The following is a 21,057-nucleotide window of genomic DNA, read 5'->3' as shown; positions in this document are numbered from 1 at the left end:
CCGTTGCGACGTCCTGGACATGTTGGCATTTTGCGCGCTTTCTCAGTGTGACAAGTCTTTTAAACATAGCGGTTTGTCACTTTCCCCCCGTCCCGCAAAAAAACCGTTCTGCGAATGTCTTGCTTCCAGCAAGATTCAACTTCATGCGTGTGTGTTTGTATGCCGCAGGAGAACCCGAACTGCTCTAGCGTTTTCTTGTTACTGAGTCTCGGGCTTTCTCGGTTCGCTACTGTGCGCGAGAACCACCGCTGCTCAACGGCAGAAAGAGCGAGAACCACAGGAAATTCTTTCATCCGTTGCAGATTTATCATGTCCAAGTTGTTCCTTCCTCTGCCAGGTTTCTTGTCGCGTCCAGCCTAACCCTGTGTAGTGTTGTCGGTCTCTCAGTTCTGTGTGAGTCTGCGTGACCTCACGACAGTGCGTTTTTTAGGTCGGGAAAAAACTCAGGACAGAGACCGTTTGGGTGTGTTGTTCCTGTTTCCTTGAAGCGACGGGAAGAGAAAGCGTGCACACGAGGTCGCGAGACAGGTGAAAAGTGGGAGAAGGCAAACACTGAGGCACAACGGAGTGGTCTGACTCTAAGCCACCGACGAAAGGTGACAGAAGATCCACAGTATCGTCTTTTCCCGTTCTTCTCAACCGGACTGGTCAGCGGGTACACTTGTAGATTTCACAGGTTCCCCGAAAGAGTTTTTTCAGCCGGTGAAAGTTTCTTCATTGTCTGCGTGTCGGAACACTTACCTTTTTCGCGGTCCCCAAAAAAGCTTTGATCAAACCTGCGGGCAAAGTGTAGGAACGCGTACCCCTGTCTTGCTGCAGCCTTTCTCTCCGGGTTTTCGCACGGCAGTTGGTTTTTGGGGCGTCCCTGGAGATGAGGGACGCTTCTGTGGACGTTGCTCCGCCTACTCCGAATTCGAATTGGCGAATTTCCTTGGCGTATGTGAATGCCACTTGCGGTCGTCGGGATGGCGGTTTTTGAGCAGGGAGGTGCTTCCGGAGGTCCGCGGCCCCTGGACGAGATGTGTGAGCCGAGGGTTTTCCGGTCGCTTAAGACGGAAACACAAAATGTTTCTCCCTCGGTCTTTGTCAAGGGACTGTTGACTCTTGAAGGTCACTTACGGACTTGTTTGACTTCTCTCAAAGACAGCTGCGGTGCCTGGACGCTGCCCGTGCTTTTCCTTTCGGGGGGCGTGTTCGGCGGCGTTGTCGCGTCCCTCACTTTTCGAGCTCGAATGGCCGCTATAAAAAACCAAGCCCGAAGCTCCGGGTGTTTCAGGGACGCCTCCTGTATAGAATCGAGGTTTTCTCCTCATATTCCTCCCGTTGCCAAGACATCCCCCGTAGTAGCTCTACAGCATGCATCCTCGGATGGTCTGCCCCTGTCCCAAGTGCCTGTGTCTTCTGTTTCGTCGCTACCACCTCGCCCTTCTGAACTCCTCTATTCTTCGCTGACACGCACGGAACAAGATCTGTGTCGCGTCGAAAGTCCGCTTTTTCAGGCTTCTTCAAAAGAGCAAGGAGACGGGACTCCGGCCGCGTGGTTGGGGGAATCTGTTAGTCGCACTGTGCAGCTTCCTTCTGAAGAGCCTAGCGCGTCTTCTGCTGGAGGCGTAGTAGCAAGTAGCAGTGGAAAGAGTAGCGAGTGTCAGCAAAAAGCGGGCCGCAAGTCTGACGGCGATTGCCAGCTTCACGTGGTCCCTGAAACAGCGGCAAATCCGTATGCAGTGCTAATGCACGAACAGCGGAGGAACAAAAGAGGATGGAGCAGTGCTTTTGATGATGAAGACGACTGCGAAGGAAACCAGACAGGAGCGTGTCCACGTCCCACAGAACTTTTCACCATTTCCGAACTCGCTCAGCTCTTCCTTCTCCCTGCTGCAGCGCTGACGGTGGCTCTGGGATGCACGTGGACTTGGATGAAAAAGTCGTGTAATCTAGCGGATGTAAGCAAATTTCTTCCTGTCGAACTAGGCGAACGACGGAACGCGCTACCGATCCAAAAATCCTCTGGACTGTGCACGTACTCATCCTTAAAGACTAGCCGAGAGTCATGTGTCGAGGACTCAAGAAACCGCGCTGAAAACGAACGTCTTGGTCGGTGGTTGTATCAGACGTAGTTCCGACAAATGAAATGCAAGGAAACCCCCAGCTGATGTGCATATATATATACATGCATGTACATGTACATATATACATATATATATATATATATGCGTTGATATACTGGAGTGGAAACACAGCGGAACATCTCACCGTCAAAAATGGTGTTTATATCTTGCCTGATTCTAATGTGTGACCGTTTCTCCGTAGGCCAACGATGTTTTTCAAACCGCCATGTGGATCAAAGGCGTTGGAGCTCCTCCTGCGGCTGTCACCCAGCAGATTGCTAAAAGAAAAGAAGGATGCTCTCCGCAGGACTAGACTCAACAATCGGAACTGGCAACTGACCAGGCGTGGAAAGCGTTCATCATGTCACCAAGCAGGCGCCCTGCCAACGAGACTCCGATCCGTGTATTCCGCACAGACTAGCACTGGGAAGAAGAACCAACCGGGTTAACGCGTCGAAAGAAAGACTCGTAAACGGCGTCGACCTACTCTAGAAAAAAACTAGCTTTTTCGAAGGCTGTGAACGAGGGCATTCGACTTTCTGCCCGGTGTTACCGTGAAACGTCTACCGTTTCACTAGCACGTTTTTTGTGGTGCGCACACCCATGGCCACGAGGGATCATTCTGCCTGTTGTTAAGGACTCCGCAGCACGTGGTGGCATTCGCTTCTCAAGCTCTCTTTTGTCTTGAGACTTTCCGAGTTAGCCGAAACCTCCCCGAGAATCTTCTGCCCCGTCTTAGGATTCTCGAGTGACGCCGGGCAGCTCGGCTTTTCTTGTGAGAAGTCCATTCCACAACACTCGGTTCAACAGCGTGAAGATCCACTTTGCTTTGACTGTCGTTCAATCTACGACAACGTCCTTATCGCGGTCACCAGTGTATCTGACCAGTTTTTTTTTATAATGTGTTCCGGAGTCAATCACTTGTCAGGTCACCAGCATTATATGTGCACGCGCTGAGTGGCTGCGCTGCACTCCTGGTAGCTTACGGTCGAGAATGTATGCACATATACAAAAACGTGGCGACAAAATCAAAAAACTGTGCTTCCAAGCGCATGCCGGAGAAGGCAAGATCCGTAATTTGCACACCCGAAGGTGCTGCCGTATGCTATGCGACGCGTGAATCTCATCGATGCTCATCCCATGTTTTCAACTGTTGCTTGGCCGTTAAAACCAAATACGAAAGAACATCATGCTATCGCAGCTTTCTGTGGAAAGAGGAAATGCTGCCGATGTGAGAGCTACCTCCGAGCGGTGAGTCACAAATTTATATACATGCAGAAGTACACGGTGGTTTTCCGGTAGACTACAGTGCAGACTAACGACGGTCGCAGGTTGCGTGCTCCTGTAAAGCTGTCTGTGAAGGAACAGATTCCGTCTGTTTGAGCAGTAGACAGATGGGGCGACGTCGGTAGAGAAAAAAGACTGCTTGAACGAAGTCGCTGCTGAAGTAACTGTAAGGGTAGTGTGTTTTTTATTATTACATTACATCGTGGTTCTATGTATTTTCATGCATGCGGAGGTTGGGCAGGTTATTCCGAGACGCGGTCATTCTTCGAACCATTGAGGCATCAAATACAGAGGGGTATTTATTGTCACAAAGAGTGTACACAGCTATTCTAGCTGTAGAATGAGACAGATCAAGCTGCACACCGAAACCGCTCTATATGGAAAAAAGTTCTGGGTTTTCTCGACCCTGCCAGGGTGAAGTCAACATGTGTTTCAACCGTAAGAAACAGCCGGTTTTGATGAATGTATTTTATGGTTGAGAGTAACCATGCGAACTCGTGATTTTTCCTAGGTTTCGGAATACAACAAAACATGCTGAGAGTTGCAGTCATTTAGTGCTCCGGCAGGATTTGTCACGAATAGTTTATCTCGTTGTACGAAACCAGTTCATTCCGCTAACACATTGGCATTCCACTGACGCGTAATTAAACAGGCGACTTCGACGATTCTTTTCAGGGGAGTTTTTGTGAACGTCTCAGCCGTGGACCACAGGCACTGTTGTTGTTGCGGCAACAGGGGAACTTTTCTTCTGTCGCGTCCGAGCTTGTCAGGCTTTTTCGTAGAATCTTCAACTGCGGAAGCCGATTCAGTTACTCGAGCGAAAAATTCACACACAGTGTTCAATAAACAAAATCACTGCTCGCCGCGTACACTGCTTTTGCTCTTTCTTATTCGCAGAACCCGGTGGTGATTCCGACAGTCAATATGGAACAACATGTAGGACTTGCCTCCTTCAGCAGGGTCAAATGTACCTTTCCATTGCACTAACGAATTTCATAACGAGGATGAAAAACATGATAGCTTTCCATATTATGCTGACATTCAACTACTGGCATTCGCTCTCCCACAAACCACCCTGAAAAAGCCTCACATACGGAGTGCGGCTTTTCACAGAAAGAGGAGTGGCCAAAAAGGTGGCATTGCTTCGTGCGTCCATTCGAACCTCGTCCGAAGACCCCATTAACTGCAAACGGCTGTACAAGGATGGGCGCTTATTTGCCTGTAACGGAAGATGACGGGCACCGTTTTGGACGCTTCATCCGGAAGTGCTCTCCCTACCCCGCAACGACTCAACTGTCCCGTTTGAAAAAGCGGCTTTTTTGCCTGTCAGGCCACGGCGCCCAGATTATGCTGCGGCACCTCACAGAATTGGACGGCCTCGTTTTTTCGAATGGCAAGTCTCTTCATCAAAAAGCGAAAGGTGAGGGAGGTCAGTGCCGGAATAACGGCGTAAGCGGTGCAAAGGGGACTGCTGTAGACTGGTGAACTCTAACGACGATGTGCCTTTGCGCTTACCGGCTTCTCTCCCATTCCCTCTTGACCTGATCGCTTGGGTGGCTTCCCAGGGTGCATAAACGTACTCACCTTCAGGGATTATCCTACAACACATCTATCGTCATCGATCGCTTTTCATCGCGTCCGTTCGTGCCATAAGTTTCTCTTACTTTTCGGAATTTTCCGTCTATCGGGTGGTTTTCCTTTCGAGAAAGTCATCTTTTTCTTGTCCGTACATGCTTGTACTTCGTGTCAAAAAACCGAGTTTTGTATCGCTGACTGGGTTATTCGCCTGAAGATATTTCACTGACAGCCTCAGGTCAGCGAGCTGTCTTGTCCATTGCATTGTGTGTTGAGGCGGAAAATCTTTCCAAGAAAACGACGTGTTTTCCGCCCTGCCTAAGGTCTGTATGCTAAGTCAAACTTTTGTGCGTGTCGTCTGTAGCTTTGTTCTGTCACTGCATTCCGTATTTTGGCCGCCTTTGCGTTTCTTTGGGTACGTGGTGAAATTGTGTAGACAGCCTCCGTAGATAACAACTCTCCATCGAAACACAGCGCACACAACACAGCGGGAGAAGACATCACGGCGAGTAAACCACCCTCCATCCCCCGCGAACAGCTGGGACACCACACGAGATCGCCCTCCCTCTGTCATCTTTCTGTGTGTTATCCCGCCGTGGCCCTCTGCTGCTTCGTTGGAATCTTTTTCTCCTCCCCCGCGCTCAGCTGTCCCTTCTTCCGAAAGGAAAACGTTTCTTCGGAATTCACACGTCGTTTCCAGTGCCTTTCTACCTCGTCTCCCCCAGCGGTCGTCTGCGGAAAGCGGCTTGGCGATTGGCCACGGATCCTTGTGCCGCGGGAGAGAGGCGCCAGCCTATCTGCAATTTTCTGCACATTGGTCTCCGACTCCGTTGCTGCGACTACGGAAACAGCTTTATTTCCTGCCACACATCCACGTAAGTCGATTGAATCAACTTCGGGGCAGTCCTTTTTGTCTCGAAAGCGTGACTTTTTGGCCATTTGATTGTCGAATGTGCGTCCCTTCCCTCCCTCCTTTCTGCAATTTGCCTGGTGCCCCGCTTCAGCCGCTGTCCCGCCAACGGGCGCGCCGGTCGAAGGATCAGCAAGACGCCCCTAACGGCCTGCAGCTGATTCCGCCGACGGAAATGCATTTGCATTAGTGTCCACATCGAGGAAATGTGTTTGATGGCAATATGTCGCCTGAACAATGCGTGATACCGACATTTTTGGTGTTATCTGTGTGTCTGGTTCTCTGCCCGATCCCGCCAGCACGGGGGTAGGGGGGAGGAGGTTAGTGCCTTTCGCAGTGCCCCTTTTCCCCGGAACGCGGTCGCAAATACAGCAGCAGAGTATAAAGTCCAATGTCGACACAAAATGATCTCTGTTACGAGGCCCTGAGTCACCGTAGTGCACGTGAACTTCACGCGGATGTTCAAACCCAACAAAGTAGCTGCGCAAGGTTCCCTGGAACGCTTGTCCCAACAGTACATACACTGCAATAGGTGTCTGCCACAAACGAACGCAATTGGCACAGTCATCAGATCGGCAAAGTGCATTTTCGGAACTCAGTGGCATTTGAATCGCTTTGTTTTTGATGTTTTGGTGGCTTTTAGGCACCCGACACTGCGGCTTTCTGCAACATTCCAGCAACGAAAAACCCGTCCGTCCATCAACGCTCGCTGCGTGGACGCTCATACCCGCAGTTGGTGGTCAGAATGCCCTGCGTGTATACATGTCTTGTCAAGGAAACGAATGTGTCATGACTGTCTTGCCATGTCTTTGCTCGCTTGGACGCATAAGACTATCTTTTCTCTTGCTACTTGTCTCTGAAAGTTACTGTCTTTGGCAAACCGTGCCTTTCCTTCTGGCTGCGGGAACCTTTGTGTAGGTAGTCGTTGAGACGTAAGTCGGATGCCACGCCCATCTCGTCTTGCCTCTCTTGTCTCCGACTTTTCTGGTGGATCGTAGCAATTGTTTTCCTCGATTCTCGACGACGTCCCGTTCACCGCCACTGCGAAACCGACTCCATCGCACCGTGGGCCCAGACTTGCACTTTTGTTGTGCAGTCGCTGCAAGCTAAGCGCAGCGTGTTTTGGCCGCCTGTTCATTTGTCTGCCGACCTCCTGCGAGTCAAGAGCCAACAAGGGGCTGACGTCTTGTCTCTCCCTTGTTCTGGTTCCTGTTCTGGCTGCATCTCGTTCGGCTTACAACGATGTATTAGAACAAGGCCTGACCCCAAAGGGGGGTGGGGTGTTTTTGTGCCCGCTCTCAACGCTCGACGGACTTGTTGTATAGCCATCCTCGTGGGAACAAACCACACGTGTTTCCGCCTCCCTTGTCCCTTCGGACTTTTTTCTTGAGGCGTTTGCATCGACCCAGTTCCCGGTAGACTCCCGTCCAGGCGCCCGAGCCCCTCGCACATTTCCCCAGGAACGGTCTGCGTTTCCCGTCTTTCATCTGCTTCAACCAAGGTCTTCTTTCTCAAGTTGTCTCTTTTCTGGTAGAGTCGCCACAGGACTTCTGTCTCGAGCGCCCACTGGTAGCTCTGCCCTGATAACCCGCCGTAGCACCCGGCCGTTAGAATCTGTCTCGAGAGTCGTCGGATTGCTTTTGCTTCCCCAGTCTTCTCTGTTGTCTCCAATGTCTCCGAACACTACTTCGCTCCCACAACAGGGAGCTCTCCTTGCCGGAGTCGCCGCCGCAGGCCCCGCCCCGGGACTTGGCCGGTCTGTGGTCTCCGCGGGGTCGACTTCTCGGCGGACTGCTAGTGCGTCGTCTTTCCTGTCTCAACGTCTCGGCGAGTCCTTCCGGTTTCTGCCGCAGTCTTCGGCCGCGGCGACGTCGAAGCGCACGCGCCAATTCCTCCAAACCCTTGCTTCTTCCTCTTCCTTGGCTTCTCATGAGGGTCAGGCAGCGCTCACGAGTGCAGCCGACTCGAAGGCCGCGGTGCTCAGCGGCGTCAGCGCCTCCTCCCTTCGATCTGAGACATGTGCTGTGTCCGACGTTCGCGCGGCGAAGCAACAGAAGCTGGTCTCGCGCCCGTGTGTAGCTCCAGTCCAGGCGAATTCGCAGGGTGCGGGTGACGTTTTCCCCTCCTCTGCATTCGCTTTTGGGTCCAACGGGCCTCTTGGCCCCCAGCCAGAGAAAATCACGCCTCCGCCTCTCTCGTTCGTGCCGAGCGTCTCGCGCGGTCGAACTCAACAGGCTGGAGGCGCCCCAGACAGCTCTTTCGGCGTCTCCAAGAGTGTCCTGAGTCTGACTTCGAGGAATGTCCCCGCGGCGACTCGCGGTTCTTCTCCGTCGCCAGCTGCGGCGCTTCTGGCGACCGTGAAGCCGGCGGACAGCGAGAAGAAGGGACTGGAGCCAGCCGACGTCCAGACAGAGAACAAGGCGCCGAACACGGCGGAGGCGCCTCATGCTCTGGCCGCCCCGCTCCGCACGAGGAGCGAAGGCGCGTGCATGGGTCCGAAGGCGACAGGGCCGCTGCCTGCGCGTCTCGACTTTTTGAATCTAGTGGACTGTTGCCGGCTGGTCATGTGCGACACAGCAGACGCGTTCGGCGAGGACTTTGGAGTCGACAACACCCACAACTCGCGCCTTGCCCAGTTCAGCTACGACCAGGCGGCGTACAAGGCCGACAAGGCGCACCCTGCGACCGACTACACGGCGACGAGCAAGCGGATCTCGCCGGAGACCCGCGACTCGCTCATGTGCATCCTGAACCAAGTGGCGGCCCATCTGACTCAGAATTCATCGGCTTCGAACGAGTCCCAAAAGCCTGACAGCAAGAAGACGACACCGGGCTCGGATCCTCTCAGCCCGCGAGCCGCCGCGACGGTCGCAATCGCGATTCAGCTCTTCGACCGCTTCATGCATGTCGTACACCAGAATGACTTGCAGTACGGCTTGAGCGCAGAGCACCGCATGCACCCGCTGCACGGGTTGAGCGCGCTGGCGGGGAGCAGCCAGAGGGGCGGCGCAATGATGAACACTCTGCTGCTGAACCAGCTGATAGCGATCACCTGCTTCTGCTTCGCGGACAGAGTCGAGGCTATCCACGCGTACGACTACTCCGCAGTCCTGGAAGCCTGGAAGCAGCAAGCCACTGGACTGCTGCGCCAGAGTTGGACCTCGTCTCTGCTCTCCGCGACGGTCTTGAAGCAGAAGTTGATGCAAATCGAACGGAAAATCATTTCCCACGTGCCCCCCGCAGGAAACGTGTCTGTGACTCCGATTTCCGAACTAACAGAGGCGCTCCTCAACGTTGCGGTCCAGTTCGCCCACGTGAACGAGCGCCAACGGCGGCCGCCATTGGTTCTCGACACCAGGACACCGCGGCGCGAGGACTGTGAGGGCAGCCACGACAGTCAGGAGGCGGAACTCGCGAGTCCGGGCCGCGTCCAGAGTGGGGCCTCACTGTCCAAGTTTTCGCCTCTCGATCCCAGACGCCGAGCGTCGGTCAGCGGCGAGGTCGGGCGGGAGTCCGAGGCGAAGAAGGACCCCCACCGACTCTCGCTTTCCGGGCGTGAGACGGCTGCGTCGTCGCGTCGCTGCTCCGCGGTGTCTCTATGCGGAGACGCCGAGGGCGGAGACGAGGCAAGCGCGACGAGGAGTCTATCTCCGTCGTCGCCCTTCGCCCTGCGCCTGCGCATCAGCGGGAGCAACGAGCCGGACATGGCGCGCCTGATTGCGCAATTGCTGGTACGTTTGGGCCAACTGGACCGCCGCATTTGTCTCGGCTTCAAGCCCTCGATTGTGGCGTCGGCCGCCTGTCAAATCGCGCTCCTTCCCCAGCTCTCCGCGACCGAAATCTCTCCGCTGTCGCCCGCGGGTCGCCTCGCCGCCACGCGCGCCTTCATCGCCTCCGGGGCCTCCACGGGCTGCCGGCTGGTCCGTCGCTGTCAGTCTATGCTGTTGCACAAGTGGCTGAAGGTCCGCAACGCGATGGACACGCTGCTGTCTTCCTCCGGGTACTCGGGTGCGGGTCTGTCGTCCCAGGGCCTGAAGAGCGCGGCTACGGGTCTCTCCGGCAGCGGATGCAGCTTGCCTGACCGCATGGCGGCCGAGTGGGTGCTCTCTCGCCTGACGCTTCCCTCACACAAAAAGGTCCTTGAGCTCCTCCAGTTCCACGCCGAAATTTGGGCCGAGTGCGCAGCCGCGAACTTGAAGGCGAAGGCCCTCGCGGTCGGCGCACCGGCGACCTTCATCGAAGCCGTGACGGGCGCGATGGGGGCGAAAAACGCGCGACGCGGCCGAGAGGAAAGAGATGAGCGGGACGAAGAGGCCCTAGGAGAGCGACGCCGCACGCGGAGCCTCCAGGCCCGCACATGTGGCAGAGACCCCGCACGAGGCCCCGAGGAGCGAGCGCTGCCGCCCAGGGCCCCGGGTCTCTCGACGAGCCTTGGCTTATACGCGATCACAGCGCTCCAGAAGGAGCTGAAACGCGCCGAGAGAGCTTCGATCGAGGGCCGGCGGATGCGGAACGTCTCTCCGGAGCCAGAGAAGAACGCGAACCAGGAAAATCGAGAAAATTTATAGGCAGCGAAGCCGTTGTGGGTGGAGGGTGGCTTGCAAAGGGGGGGGTCGTTGGATGGAGAAACAAAGGAAGCAGTTATCGGCTTTTCAGTGGAAAAACCAGGGGGGGACGCGTGCGCGGAACTCGAGCCGGCGAAGCAGGTGTCGGGTGTGCAAATGAAGCAGACTGCGAGAGGGAGGCGCAGCCATACAGAGGAAGGAGACTCTTCCGCGACGCGAAGGTTTCATGTCTGTGGCTCCAGGACATGTGCCGCGGGGAAGAAGAGACCGGGATGATGCTCGGTTGCGGCCTCTTTCTTCTCTCGCTGTGAGTTTTTCTGTGTCGAAGAGAACCGAACAGAAGACCTCGCCGTTCAGCGCAGATCAGAAGGAGCTATTTGAAGAGAGCGAAACGCATGGGCGTCTGTGCGTGCGGGACACGGAAATTTGGTTTTCGTTTGGGAACGTTCAAGGGAAAGCCTTGGAAAAGGATACAGAAATCTTTTGTCGAGGGACAGAGAGAGAGAACCGCCAAGATTTCGACTTACGTAGCTTGTGGCGTCCCACTTCTGTTCAGGCAGCAGGGGGACACTATGCATCTTGTCATGTTTCGTCTTTTGCCCCATATCTTGTTTTCAGATGGTCTCAGTTGTTTTTCTTTGACCCTGTATTGTCTTTTCTTGTATTTGTCTCGCGGGAGAAAACCACGCACGTCACCGCATCTAGACACGCGTGCTCTGTCCGGGGTAGAGGGTCTGTTCCACGAAGAGGATGTAGGATGTTCCCCGACAGAGACCGCGTGTCTCTTTCCGGTGAAGTCCTGGAGATGTGTCAGCTTGACAGAACGAGGGCAGTTCTTTTGTGTTTTCATTCAATGCATGTCGAGGGCGCACTCGTTCCTGAAACGTGGAACGGGTACGTTTGGCTTTTGAATCCTGATATCTTTGCTTTTTCCTCCCTGTGACTCGTCTTCCTGTTCACCGCTTTCTTCCCCCAGTGCTTTGCTGGAGTTTTCGGGAAAGATTCACTTTGTCTCTTTCCCTTCTGTCTCTTGTGGGAGAAGTGAGCGATTGTGGCATTTTATCGTGGCCACAGTACATTCGCGCGCACAAAGGACGCACATGTGCCGAGGACAAACTGAAGTATTTGAACGAGTCCGCTAAAGCTGGTTCGGGGTGCTTCTGTACGAAAGCCTAGGTGTACGCACACCCCAGCTGGTGGGTCGTCGTGCATGTTGACGAGGTTTCGAGTCCGTTACGGCACAGCTCTTCAGAAACCCATGCCTCACACCGCCACATGGATATAGGCAGATGCGTGGTGGCATTGTGTGTGCATTTGTTTGTTGATTCGTGGGAAGGTGCATATCGAGGAAGATTTCTTTTTTCTTTTTCTCCAAGAGGGAACTTCTGATACTGTTGTCACACTGCACGCCTGATTTGTTTTCTCCTTGGCGTGCACACCGGGAGAAAGAATCGAACCAAGACGTGCGTCTGCACCGCCGCTTTCTCGGAACCTGATTTTTTTGTCTCCTCTGGGGATACGCGGCCGGGCTTCACCCCCAAGTTAATAGTACGGGAAAGTTACCGCGGCGCGCCTTCCCCGCCACAGTTCTTAACTACATTCTTCTCTGCCATCTTTTCTTTGTTTCTCTATCTTCCTCTTTCTGTATTCCTAAGCTGGGACATATGCGTATATACGCTGTATGTGCACAGCTAGACAGAACCTGTAGAGTTGTGTTCCCGTTTCCTTGTCAGGAGGTTTCCCGCCTTGGAAGCGTGCATGTTTGTGTCAGTGAGTCCGGGTTGTGCAGAGACAGAGGAAGAAACTCCCTCGGCGGAACTCTTCCCGCATTCTCGCTTGTTTTTTTGTATCTTTGAACGTGTGCGACGACCTAATCGGGATACATCTTGGAAGCTAAGAGGGAGAAAAAACTTGCTTCTCACAAAGGTTTCTGTTTCCTGAACGGTGTTTACGACATTCAAGGGAGACGACGCGTCAAAGAAGGGCGTTTTTTCTGCCCAACTTCGAGGAACCAACCAACCGAAAAAAGGCCTTTTCTCGTAACATTCTTGCCGATATCCAACAATTGTGAATGCTGTCTGCGCCGCTGAACTGCGGTGCTTGAACACTCTCACACGCGGGAACACATGGGCAGTAAGAGACCCGCTTCCGCGGTAAAACAAACTGACCTCTTCAACGACCACGTTGCCTGTCGGCAAAACGACATATGCACTACCAGTCAGATACCAACTGAAGCTAGACGTGTTACACGCTCTAAAATGGCGTTCCTAGATTTCTACAAACTAGCTTTGCTTGTAGCATTGTTCTGTACCGCGCTCGGCTCGCTAAAATGGTTTCTGGGTTTCTGTCTGGGTTAGCACCGAACAAATGACATATGCAGAGGCTCACAGAGTAAGTGAAACTACGAAGCCGTGGCATGTTCGCTTCAGGAAACGAGAGTGTGTCTTTTGGGCGAACCCACATGGTAAACAGTGTTCCATTCGGTCTACAGATTTAAATCCTCATCTCGGTAGATGGGATGCAGGTGATCGTTCGAGTCACTGGATCGTCTAATCAGCCTCATTCTCCTCCCTACAAGCATCCCTGATCGTGGCCCTCTTGGAGTCGGCTTTTCCGACTGCTTTACGGTGAGGTTTCCTTCACTCCCATCAGTGGAAAAACATGCATTAATTCCCCGGGCAAAGGAAGTTGTGACACTTTCAGCTTCACATAGAGGGTTTGTATTGTAGGTCTTTAGGTGAAGCAAACACTTTCTTCGCATGTCCAAAGTGGAAATATAAGGGGCTTACTATCAAAGACAGCGTTTACATCCCCTGAAACATAGCCACTGAAGGTTTTTCCTCCTCCGCTTTCTCCTTTCCTCACCTACTCACGTTACAATATTTCCCTTTTGCCAAAAGCTTTGCATCCGCTGATGGATACGCGTGTTTCACAGCCTACCGCTACTATAGCTCTTCTGACCCTTGCTGGGTCTTTTTCATCGTCCAGTCCTGGAGCACTTTCGTCGAATCAACAACTTGCGCTTGGCTTCGTTAAATGACATTGTTACTTCACCTCTTTAACACGTGGTTTTGAAAAAATTACATCCATGATTTAGTTGTAACAGGTTCAGTCCGACGTTCTGTCATACTCTATAGAGAACAAAGAAACTTAGTTTCAGATGGAATAAGTTTAGAGAATCTGCAAATGTATCTCTATTTGACTCCAGTTATGAGATAAGCACATCCAAGTTCATTGGTACTGGACTCTGCCAGAGAACACGGATGTGTTTGGCGCAAACATCAGCGACAATACCTTTGTTCTGTGCTTGGTAGAGGAATATTATTTTTGCGGGGTTTTGAGTTGCCCTCGAAAAACGAACTTTGCAGGAAAACGTGGGGAAAAGTTGAGGGAGGTCAGCGCCTTTCCGGTCCATCCTGTGGACGCAGCCACACAGGAGGGAAGCCCTCTGTGTGTGCGCGCACTACCAGGGGAAACAACGAAGAAACATAATGAGTTTTTTCACGTCCTTACAAAGGTGCTTGTGTCCATGGATACGAAGGCGTCGATGGGCCTAGGGAGGAACTCTCTCTTCCACTTTTCCCCCTTCGAGATCCGAAAAAAATGACGATGATAGACGAAATTCTCGACGTCTCCCACCACATTATCCCCCTCCACCTTTTTCTCTTGAACCAAAAGGTAAAACGCAAGACCCCTTCTGCACGATCAAAGGGCGCCACCTCTGTTACTTTGTAGCCGTGTCCCCCCGTTGCATTTTCGTCCCATGGAGTTTCTGATTTCTTTCAGAGAGTAATTCCCGCCGCACCGACTGCGACTCGCCAGCCTGAGCCTACAGCCGAATGAGACGTGACAAGTCCCTCTCAATTGTCGTTTATTTCAACTCTCTGACTTGTCATCGAGACTGACGACTTCTTCCTCAGAACTCTACCCGGAATCGGCCGTCCGAAAAACAACGGAATGTGTGTCTGTAGAGTATCTATCTGAATGTGTGTGCGCATCTCTGCGTGTAGGCTGAGGAAGAGCCGACTGTAGCTGTGGGGTTGACTCACAGCCAGTGTTCGTTTTGTGCCGTTTGCATCTAGATATCGAGGGTGCGGATCCCTTCCTTGGTTGCAACTTTCACTCTGAAGGAAGCTTGCGAAACGATAAAGCGCGTCATGAGCTCCTTCTTGCACATTTCGATGATCTTGAGCGCCTCCTCTTCCGTCAACTCGGGGTGGTAGTAGCGATCTAGAAGCCCCCCCAAAAAATAGGCCGCGTAGCCGTGCGCCGCCTTATTCACCGACACCATCGAGGCCAGGTAATCCATCCAGTAAAGGTGAGGCCCCATCTGAAGAACAAAAGAGTGAAAAGACCGCACGCAGAGATCCAGGAGAAGCTACGCGCATGCTTGGAAGAACAGCGTGAAGTTTGCCCAGTCCCTCAACGGTTTATTAAAGTGCCGGATACGAAATAGCAGAGTGCCAAAGAGACAAAGCCGTTTTAAACGGCAACATAGACGGGGAAGAGCTGCAAAAAGGAGATATGGGCGCAAGAAAAAAGAACCTACACACCCCAGTCTCTCCCCCGTCAGCTAGGTTCGCAGCATTCCTACCTTCCCCACCACTTTTCTGTTTCTTTCCTGTTTTTTGCGTCCTTTCGTTTCCTGAAAAAAGTTTTTCCCTTTCGCCGTACCTCGTCGTAGCCCGCGAGCATGACATCGACGTGGTACGGACTTCTTCGCAGGTAGTACGCGAGTTGCTGGCGCGTGAAGTTCGCTGCGGCAGCGCAACCGAGTTTCTTGTTGTTTCTGAATCGGTAGAGGTGGATGTTTTTCTGGATGTAATCGCCGAACTGGAGCCGGTCACCGATTTGTCCGGCGAAACCCATCACTTTGTCGTCATCGACCAGCAAGAGTTTGTCTTCGTCGTCCTTCATGCGAAGAATGCTCGAGTTTGCATACCGATCGCAGGCCACCAGGGCAAAATCGCGACCGCGGATGCCGATAACGGTTTCCATTTTCTAAAGACTGCTGAAGAACACTCAGACGGGGCACCACGGTTTTTTTCTCGCACTGCTGAGACAGGCGAGGCAGAGGACGGGGAATGAAAGCCACAGGGAAGGACACGCAAGACGAGAGTAGGGAGAACGGCAAAGATAGTGTCGCCTAGAAGGGAAAAAAAGAAAACTCGAAATGGCCGCGTGGCCTCTTTCGTCGGGCAGAAGACTCCGAAACCGCGCAAGCAGAACAGGGGAAAGGAACCGGTGGGCGAGAGTCGGTGAATCTGCCGTTCCAAATTTGGCTTTCCCGTAAGAAACACGTGCAAAATCTGTACGGATGTCAAGACCAATGCGAAGTGATATGGCGTGTGCAAAAAGACAGAAGCACACGTTCGAAGAAATGTTTACCACTACAGTGTCGGATTGCGGCGGAATCAGAAGACACACAGAGGAAAGGCGGAAGCATGTGTGTAGCGCCAGATAACGTAGGCAGGCGTGTCGAAGAAAGGCGGTTTTTCTCGAGGAGACCGAAAAGAAAGTTCGGCTTTGTTGTTTGTCGTCGGTAGGAGAAACCTCCACTTTGGTAGAATTTTCGACGGGAGGTCTCAAAAGTGGACAGAGGGTGCAGCGATTCTCGCTTTGCCGCAAACACGCTGTCGAGTTGCTCTTCAGTTCAGACAGTTCGCAATTAAAGTAGGTTGGACAGAGGAGAAGAGGAAGGGAAGAAAAAACAAAAACGAGGCTTTTCTTGCAAACAACGGGGGGCATCTGCTGCACACTCTGGTCGCTAGGCTTCGCCTGCCGCCTCTCTGCATCACGGTGTTCCGCGAGGCAACGCTGAGAGCCGAATTGTACGTAGGCCAGTGACGAAAAGACGCAACGATTAAACACGCAGCGAAGCTGGGGAAAACAAAAGGAACCGGATAACGCAGAATTTGTCGACCTCAGAATCGCGAGAAAACAGTTCCGTTTCTCCTTTCGAACGACGACACACCTCGATGCGACTTTCAGGGCAGCGAACCGGAAAGGCCTACTCAGAGTAGCCACGAGTCGACGTTAAGACAGCACAAAAGGCGAGGATGGACTTCTGCTAGATGGAAGCTGGCGACAAATGCAGCCAAACGTATTTTACATGCAAATACACATTTGTGCAGATCTCTCTATCTTCACTCGACCTCCTATTTCCCTGCGTTCACTAGCAGACCCTCCTCCCTTGCTTTCCGTTTTGCTGTTCTTAACGAGAGACTCGCCTTTCTTTCCTTGCGCTAAAGAGGAAATCTTTACCACACTGCTCTTCACACCGCCCTCTGGTGACCTTTCGTCGCAACAATGCATTCAAACCGAATATACGCCGATGCCCCCCCCCCCTTGCGCCCTCGCTCCGCAGTTGATGCCCTGCAGCCTTAACACAAAAAGGCTGCTTGTAAACCTGTCAACTACCATCTTTGGCGCTTTTCTCTGGCTTTTGATTTACGCCTCTCTCCCATTTCTTCTGCCTTTTCGTCTCAAAACGAAGGGGGCAGGAACACCGCCCCTTCCGGGTCGGCAGTGTGGAAAACGACGTGGGGAATTGTGCCTTCCGCCTCGTATGCGCCGTCCTGAGATCGCTCTCTCGCCTCGGGTTGACCTTGTTTTGGCTACACGTGAGTGGTATGGAATTTCTCGAGAGGTTACCCGGAGACTCGGTGCGTGCATGTGTTTGCACTTTGTTTACATTCGAGTTTCTAAAAGCCGAGGGAGCTGTCTCGAAAAGACACCATTTGAGAGCTGTGAGACCCCGAAAACCGCTGGTCCCTCTCGGGCAGAACAGACCCGTCGAGAACCCCTTCACTCGGTATTGGTGCTCTACTACGCCGAGGGGTCGTCTTGCCTGTTGCCTTTTCTTCGCTTTATTTGGGCTGTCTTCTTTTCCTTCACCTCATACGCATGCGATGAGTAATATGACAGTGTTACCGGGGAATTCCCACTTGGATCACTTCAATAGGTGCGGGTACCGCGGAACAGACCGCGAGAAGGCGGTCTGCCTCCACGGTTCAACCCCCACCCATACCGTTTAAAAACACGATTTGTCGAGTTTCTGTTTATACGTCGCTTTTCTAGAGACCATAGCTGCGGGAGAAAGACGTGTGTTCCTCACTTCGTCCGAAAACTTGGTTTTCTTTGGGAAAGCCATAACCTTGGAAGTCTAACAGCTCGCGGCACACGCGCAGAAGCCGTCAACCCCGCGCTTGACCTCGGGGGAACCTAGTTGAGTAGTATCGAACGCAGACTGAATCTACTTAGCTTACCGGAGGGGGGGTTTTTCCGTGTTACATAAGGAACATTCAAAACTGCCATTCGCTGTCGCGCTTCTTTTCGTTCCACTTTGTAGAAAATCCATTAACTCCAGAATCGCTGGGACGAAAACGACGGTATCCCGCGGGGGAGCGCAGTGCGACGGGAAACCTTGTGCAAACCGTGAAGCAGGGGTTCTTCTCGCGCAGTTTGTTTTAGCAGACATAAGAAAACCAGGGAAGTGACACCGTTGTCCTAGTGTCTGGCGGCAAGAGAAATTCAGGGATTCTCCTGCGAGACGCGACATGTCACTCAAGAGGCTGCCAGTGGTCCCTGAGAGCCGGAAAAAGAGACTGGGGACCCGAGCGCTCCCTTTCAGCTGACAGCGCTCTAACAGGGATCCTGCAAGGTCGAGTTTCTCTTGCTCTTAATAGAAAGGGGAGGGGACATTTCCTACTTGCGCTTTCTTTCTTGTTCTGTTCGGGAAACGCCCTAGGAACTCGAAGACTAACGTAAACTGTGCGCCTGAGAGGAACCCCCTATGTCGTTCCCCTTCCTTGCGTCCCTAGCCTGCCGCCGACTCTGTCTACGGTTTTAGCATTGTCTCTGCAGTCAACAAGAAAGCATTAAGTCTTTCGCCGAGACAGCTGCACCAAGGAAGCTTCTCTCTAAGTCGTTTCTGCCTGTTCAAGATGGCGGCGCGATCGCTTCGTGTGCGACGGCTGTGCCTCTTCATCCTCGCGATCTGCGTCTTGAGAGCAGCCGAGACGGTGGTGGCAACAAATGACAATCATATTGGAGAAGAGTCTTCCGAATTTTTGGAGTGGCATGGAGGCAAGGTAACGGCTCGGGAAATGTGGACCGCGGCATTCGGTCCGGACGGAAATGCAGAAATGCAAGCGACGCTCAGATACTCGCTCCCTCCGCGGCCTGACGTCACGAAGGTCAAACCGGAGGTCTATGAGATCGCAAAGAACCCCCCTAACGACATCTTCGAACTTGCCAGTGCTGTGCCGTTCACATTTTTCCTCCCTGACAAGGATGGAAGCTACGTTGTCTTCATCCAGGTAGGCGAAAAACGCGACAGAGCCTGGATTCCGCGGGCTTTCGTTCTACGTTCGCCTCGAATTACCTTCCCGTTTTCTGCCAATCCATACAGTACTGCTACCATATATTGGTGTTAGAGAAGCAGCTCCCCTAGTATGTTCTTGTTTCCATTCCTGCATGTTTTCAAACAATGGCGCAAATCATTGACTTTCTTGGGGTACCACGATTTTACAAAGATCTTTCCAAACCCCCGACATCTCCTATGCACCGTTGGTGTCATGTCTCGCTTCTGGTTTGCCCCTGTGTCGACATCTAGACCGACAGTCATCACGGGACTCCAGGATAAAGATACAATCCATGGCCAGAGTCACTGAACTCATAGATTGTCTGCCCTGTTCACTTTCCTTGCAGCTTGATAGAGATACAACCCATGGGAAGAGTCATTGATATTGACTGACTGTCTCTCCCGTTCCCTGTGTCTTCGCAGCTAGATAAGATGGATATGGACACCCTGAAAGGTGTGTCTACTGAACATATTGTGGATTTCATCCGGTACATAGGGTGCGTGTATTTTGGGGCTATCGACGGACGCCCTGACAGCCGCATCAAGGTCGTCCTCGACTGTGGAGAATTACAGTTCTCCAGTCTCTGGTTTCTCGGCGGCCTCAGCACGATTAACGTGATTGCGCGTGCGCTTGACAACTTGCAAAATCTTCTCGGCGAGAGAACGTCCGACATCGTGATAATCAACACCTCAGCTGTTCTCCAGGCCATGCTGGAGACAGTCAAGGCACTCATGCCTTCAAACATGCATCTCCTTGTTCTAGGTGGCCCCGAAGAGTATGTGCCTCAGCTGCAGGAGTTGATCGGAAAAGAGAGCTTGCCCCAGGAGTACGGCGGAACAGCCCTTGCCGCCATTGGAGAGTCCCCCATGGCTTTGGCAATGGAGCAGCAAATACAGGTTTTCATGGAGTCCCGTGACGGCGGCAGCATAATGCAAAACGAAACCCAATGAACGGAGCGAAAGGGAACTTTGAGAGCCTTCGAAACTAAAAGCCAGGCACAAAAGTCTCCTGAAAAAACAAACAACCCCAACAAATGCAGCAACAGGGGACTCTTCGAACCCTCGAATCCAGGCACTAAACGCCCCGCATCTGCTTCGACAAGATATGCTGCGGCACAGAACAAAGGGAGGAGACGGGGAAAATGACGAAAAGACGGAGTGAATGGAGAAGAATCTAAGAGCTGTAAAGGACGAAGCGGGAAGTTGTGGAGACAGACGGATAGAACTTTCGAGAGAGCAAGAGTGCTACCGGATTTGTGTCAGGTTTTAGAAACAGTCGAGATCGGGGATTGCAGGGGACCCCAGAGCAACCGAAGTGCTTGTTTCCGTCGACAAAGAGTCGCTCAAAAGCGAAAATGTGTAGACTACCCGTTTCACGCGGGTTTGGCCTCAGACAAACTCTGTGTAACTCGGTTCAGTGAAAAGGCTGTTGCAAGAAACACCTTTTTCATGGTTTTTCAAACTCCACGAAGAGCGCGACCTGGGACTGAGAGGATGCGGTACATCCGTTAGAAAGTCTCAGTTCTGATGCTTTCGATGTTAGAACCGTCCCCCCAAGAATCGGGTGGCGTGAGGTGTCTATTCTAGAATGCCGTTTCTGGTTGATGCCTGGCTTTCGTCGAGAAAAACTCCGATGCATTTGTCTTCAAACAATTTACGGAGAATGAACTTCTCCAGTGGGTAGCTTCCTTCTCGGGCAAGCACTATGTGCTTTATGGGCGTGTTCTAAACCTAAATGCATGCTACAGTGCCGTTTTCTCAGTTGAAGTGATCTTTGTACTATATATATCATCAGGTATAACTGTAGCCTTCAGATATAGTTCAGAAGCATCCTTTGCGTGCGCAAGCTTTCAGCACCTCTGTGAACAGTTGCTTCCGGTGTCAAGTTCGGGCATTCCACCTCACAAGTGGCTCGTCTACCGTTCAGTTTTGAAACGGGTGCGAAAGGGCGTATGGCAGTCTCGCAACTTTTGTCGCTGTTGTGCTGTTTCCACGCATTTGATGACCGCATCATATTTATATGTATTTCTGTATTTTTGTGGAAGCACATCGGAGCAAGGCCCAGCGGTAAATAGAGCAACGCACACAAGCAAGCGACGTAGCGAGTTGTGTTGCTTCCACGCGTTGTCCCGCCCTCCTGGAACACCGTCCGCAAAGGTAAATAGTTGTGGGGGTATGATGAGAAAAAACTACAAGGATCATGGAAGAAGAGAAGCGTCTCTCCTCTTGTTTCATCTAGACTCGCAA

The 21,057-nt window shown here is 52.6% G+C and overlaps 5 protein-coding genes across 5 annotated transcripts; 4 read left to right on the top strand and 1 right to left on the bottom strand.

Annotated features, from left to right (window-relative positions):
• Window positions 1-490: 490 nt before the first annotated feature.
• On the top strand, window positions 491-2,421 carry TGME49_254920 (hypothetical protein; the record flags this gene model as incomplete). Its single annotated transcript, XM_002369505.2, has 2 exons — window positions 491-1,943; window positions 2,311-2,421. The coding sequence occupies exons 1-2, from the start codon at window positions 945-947 to the stop codon at window positions 2,419-2,421; spliced, it is 1,110 nt and encodes a 369-aa protein (XP_002369546.1). The 5' UTR covers window positions 491-944.
• Window positions 2,422-3,131: 710 nt separating this feature from the next.
• On the top strand, window positions 3,132-7,376 carry TGME49_254915 (hypothetical protein). Its single transcript, XM_018781085.1, has 5 exons — window positions 3,132-3,833; window positions 4,293-4,331; window positions 4,726-4,815; window positions 5,696-5,845; window positions 6,524-7,376. Exons 1-5 carry the CDS (start codon window positions 3,773-3,775, stop codon window positions 6,796-6,798), a joined length of 615 nt encoding a protein of 204 aa, XP_018638106.1. The 5' UTR covers window positions 3,132-3,772; the 3' UTR covers window positions 6,799-7,376.
• Window positions 7,377-7,550: 174 nt separating this feature from the next.
• On the top strand, window positions 7,551-10,448 carry TGME49_254910 (hypothetical protein; the record flags this gene model as incomplete). Its single annotated transcript, XM_002369504.1, has 1 exon — window positions 7,551-10,448. One exon carries the CDS (start codon window positions 7,551-7,553, stop codon window positions 10,446-10,448), a length of 2,898 nt encoding a protein of 965 aa, XP_002369545.1.
• A 4,075-nt stretch (window positions 10,449-14,523) lies between these two features.
• On the bottom strand, window positions 14,524-15,443 carry TGME49_254900 (proteasome subunit beta type 2, putative; the record flags this gene model as incomplete). The annotated part of the gene is made up of 2 exons (XM_002369503.2): window positions 14,524-14,775; window positions 15,120-15,443. 2 exons carry the CDS (start codon window positions 15,441-15,443, stop codon window positions 14,524-14,526), a joined length of 576 nt encoding a protein of 191 aa, XP_002369544.1.
• A 1,428-nt stretch (window positions 15,444-16,871) lies between these two features.
• On the top strand, window positions 16,872-20,982 carry TGME49_254890 (hypothetical protein). The gene is made up of 2 exons (XM_002369502.2): window positions 16,872-18,766; window positions 19,234-20,982. The coding sequence occupies exons 1-2, from the start codon at window positions 18,392-18,394 to the stop codon at window positions 19,759-19,761; spliced, it is 903 nt and encodes a 300-aa protein (XP_002369543.1). The 5' UTR covers window positions 16,872-18,391; the 3' UTR covers window positions 19,762-20,982.
• The last annotated feature ends 75 nt before the right edge of the window (window positions 20,983-21,057 follow it).

The sequence above is a fragment of the Toxoplasma gondii genome, chromosome III (assembly GCF_000006565.2).
Source record: "Toxoplasma gondii ME49 chromosome III, whole genome shotgun sequence".
Taxonomy (NCBI): Eukaryota; Apicomplexa; class Conoidasida; order Eucoccidiorida; family Sarcocystidae; genus Toxoplasma; species Toxoplasma gondii.
The sequence above is the reverse complement of the archived record's forward strand: the minus strand, read 5'-3'. Positions and strand labels throughout refer to the sequence as shown.